Source organism: Notothenia coriiceps, unplaced genomic scaffold, assembly GCF_000735185.1.
Source record: "Notothenia coriiceps isolate Sejong01 unplaced genomic scaffold, NC01 NC01_scaffold00036537, whole genome shotgun sequence".
Classification (NCBI taxonomy): Eukaryota; Metazoa; Chordata; class Actinopteri; order Perciformes; family Nototheniidae; genus Notothenia; species Notothenia coriiceps.
The window spans coordinates 65,155-68,496 of record NW_011369238.1 but is presented as its reverse complement, the minus strand read 5'-3'; the positions used below and the strand labels follow the sequence as shown (position 1 = coordinate 68,496).

The following is a 3,342-nucleotide window of genomic DNA, read 5'->3' as shown; positions in this document are numbered from 1 at the left end:
TTGCTAAGTAACCTCTGCAGCGGGCAGCTGCCGCATAGCCGGATGCTGCTAGTGAACAACACAACAAACTGTGCCCTTTCACACCCAAAACTTAAATAAAGCAGGATGGAAGAAGGCTCCGAGTTATCTCTGACCATCGCTCAGATCGTGCAGCGGCTGAAGGGAAGCCATTTACACTCTCAGATAGAGAGGCAAGCCAAAGTGAGTGAGCTAACGAGCTAGCATGTGGCTAACGAGCAGGTTGTTGTGCACCTCAAAGTGTCGTAAACAGTTGCATTTGTACTTCTTCTTAGAAGTTGCAAAACGGATACAATTTCTAACTTTATTTCCCCTAATGTTGTGTAGGAATGTTTGCATCAACCTGAAATAAAATTGGAGTCCCTTAAAGAGGACGTACGCAGTTTTCTCAAAACATCAGGTGGGTGTATTCTCATATTTCTGTCTTCTCCTTTCCTCATACAATGCAATAAATATATGATGTAACAATAATAAATAACCTTTTTTTCCCTTGTGTTGCAGGCTGGGAAAGGCAGCTACAGAATGCAGTATACAGAGAACTGCATGTGTAAGTTACATTCAGTTTGTAAGTGTTTTTTGTGTGACATGCACCTGTATCTGTATACACACACCTGTTAGGAGCTACTCGGATTATTGTGGTTTGCAATTAGCCCTTCCAGTGTTTCCCCTAGGATGGAGTCATAGCAGCGGTGCGAAGGCACGTGGGCCCAGCATAATGTGAGCGCGGAGCGCGTGGAATTTTTTAGTGTGTGTGCGTGCGAAGTGCGCCCCGCCAATTTGTTTCTATGTACAAGAAAGGCTCTTGAGGTTAACTGTCCTATAGTATACATTGGAATGATTTCAAACCTGTTTTTATTTATCCTAATAATTATAAAGGAGTGCCTTGGAAATATGTGTTTACATAATTTGTGGTCAAAACGTTTGAGACCCACTGAGATAACTTAGACTAAAATTAACTATCTAAATACTCAGAGAGTCCTTGACCTCACTGAGCCTCTCAGTCTGACAGGAGAGCTCTCCTCCACCCTGGTTGTAGAAACATCTACTTCTTATATCCGTTAGCGCAGCTAGCACCAGATTCTAATAACAACAGCGCCGGTACCGGTGCGCCCTCTCCCTTGCTCGCTCTCTCGCTACCACGCTTGCACTTTGGCTGTGAGCTGCGGGCGCCTGATAAGCCAACATCCCCCACTTTCATCACTTACAGCGCCCACCGTACAGGGCAAATTAAACGTGTAACCGGGGTGAAAAGGGTGTTACATTTACTTAATTATGAATGTTGTTACATCAAGGCCGAACATTTGGATGAGCGCCAACGGTCAAAAATGTTTTTTCCCTCCCAGAGCTACCAGCGCAGCGCCCCCCAGATCTGGCGCCCTAGGCGACCACCTGTGTCGCCTATGCCAGTAACACAAATACTACAAATCCACATAACAAACAATCAAAAATGAAAAAGGGTCACCACTTATTATTATTTTAAGAAAAAAAAAAAAAAGTAAAGACATTTTTATTTATTTATTTTTTGGGTACCTGGCTGGCGCCCCCTAGGAGCGGCGCTCATATTTCAGCAGCGGCGCTGCGCCGCCACTATTTGTATATAGGGGAAACACTGCCTTCCATAGCTTTAATATGACTTTTTTTATTACAATTTCTAAAAACAGAAAGACCAATATTTTGTTGTTGTTGTGTACTTTCACGATTCACGCTATTTCCAACAAGTCTCAAACGTGGAGAAATCCCTCATTTAAATCAGGGTAGCGTTCAGTTTATTTTGGTCACCTGTCATTTTGGTCATGCACTTTTGAGTATATTTTTTTGACTGATGAAGTATTTTATTCTCTAGATGAGATAAGGAAGCTGATCAAACGTTTGCCGCAGCTCAATTGCAGCAGAAAACCTGTGCCAAATAGTGTCTGAGAAAACACATCTTTATTCTGCGTGTTTAGAGTTTTTAATCACTGGGGTTGTTTTGGAGAAGAGTAAACCCCTTTGGATAATTTTAACAAGCGCAACCAGGCCCGCTGGGTAATTGACTATTAACAGCTTATAAATGTTTATTTAATTTATTTTATTGGATTTTCACCATCTGATTGTGGTTTTTATGATCGGTGTACTGGCAGCATGCATTTTAATTGCCAAACATCTCACTATAGTGGAAGATTAGGATAGAGCTCACTGGGTAAACATGCTGTTCGTGTACAGTTATGATTAAAGTAGATCATTTGGTTGCAAAGTGCACATTTTTGTACACACATTTTGACCTCAACTTGTTATTTTCTCATTTCCCATCAGTATTATTTGCGTCATTACTCGGCTATTTTGGCAAACAAACACTGGAATTAGGTCGATAAGAGATTGTAAAACAAGTTTAGTACTCCACAATAATCCAGATTTATGGCCTTTTAGTTCCCTTTCATAATCTTTATTAGAGCAATTGAGCCGGAAAACTCTTTAAAGTTGAATAAACAGCTTGGAAAAGTATTCCTCGACTGCTCTCCTTTACCTTTTGAGGGCAACAAGCACTCGCCGCTCTCTTGAGGCTCAGACTGAGAGTTAGCACTCCTAATGCTTTGCTTTTAAAGGATGAAATATGACTTTGACTAATGCCTCGTCCTTTTGGCCATTAGTCAGCCATATGTGCTCTTATCGGTGTTTAGGTTAGGTTTAAGGTTGTTTAATGCTCTAAGACCTTGAGTCATTCAATAAACTAAAGCTTGCTTAGAGGGGGAAAGACTGGAGATGACTCATCTGAGCCTATTGAGCCGGGCGCTAATGGTGCCTGTTTTAAAGATAATGTTTGACACCTTACCTGTGGCGTCTCTTATGTATTAACTCAATGCTTTTACACTCTTTGCCCCCTCCCGGTTTGTTTACTCTAGCCAGTTGCCCCCCAGCCACCCGGTCGCCCCTCCTGAACATCTCAAAGAGCCGCTCGCCTACATGCGCAAAACTCAGGTCAGCCTGTCTCCTCTTATCTGCATCACTCCCTCTTCCTCAACATCCCAGACTCATGTCCTTTCTCCTGCTGATATCTAAGACGCAGCCTCTCCTCTTGGTGTCTGAAGCCCAGTGTTTCTGAATGTGTGTGTGTGCTCTCTTCCACAGGCAAGCTGGGAGAAGCGTGTCCTCAAAAGCCTGAACAGCATGAGCACAGAGCTCGGAGTGCCTCTGGCTCGCATGGTAGCGAAAATATTGTCAATCGTGGCTAACATAGCACAATAACAACTGATCCTGAGTCTTTTTATTACTTGCACACATGTTTTTATGTATGAGCACGTTATTCCGATGTGACATTTTCAACTTGTGTTTTGCTTGCTGAGATCC

The 3,342-nt window shown here is 42.6% G+C and overlaps 1 protein-coding gene across 1 annotated transcript in view; it reads left to right on the top strand.

Annotated features, from left to right (window-relative positions):
• tbc1d19 (TBC1 domain family, member 19) overlaps positions 1–3,342 on the top strand; it is a 14,703-nt gene continuing 11,361 nt past the window's right edge. The window contains exons 1-5 of the mRNA XM_010792702.1: positions 1–201; positions 346–418; positions 520–565; positions 2,898–2,973; positions 3,124–3,198. Coding sequence (XP_010791004.1) covers positions 106–201; positions 346–418; positions 520–565; positions 2,898–2,973; positions 3,124–3,198 — 366 coding nt within the window. The 5' untranslated portion in view covers positions 1–105. The remainder of the gene's footprint in view (positions 202–345; positions 419–519; positions 566–2,897; positions 2,974–3,123; positions 3,199–3,342) is intronic.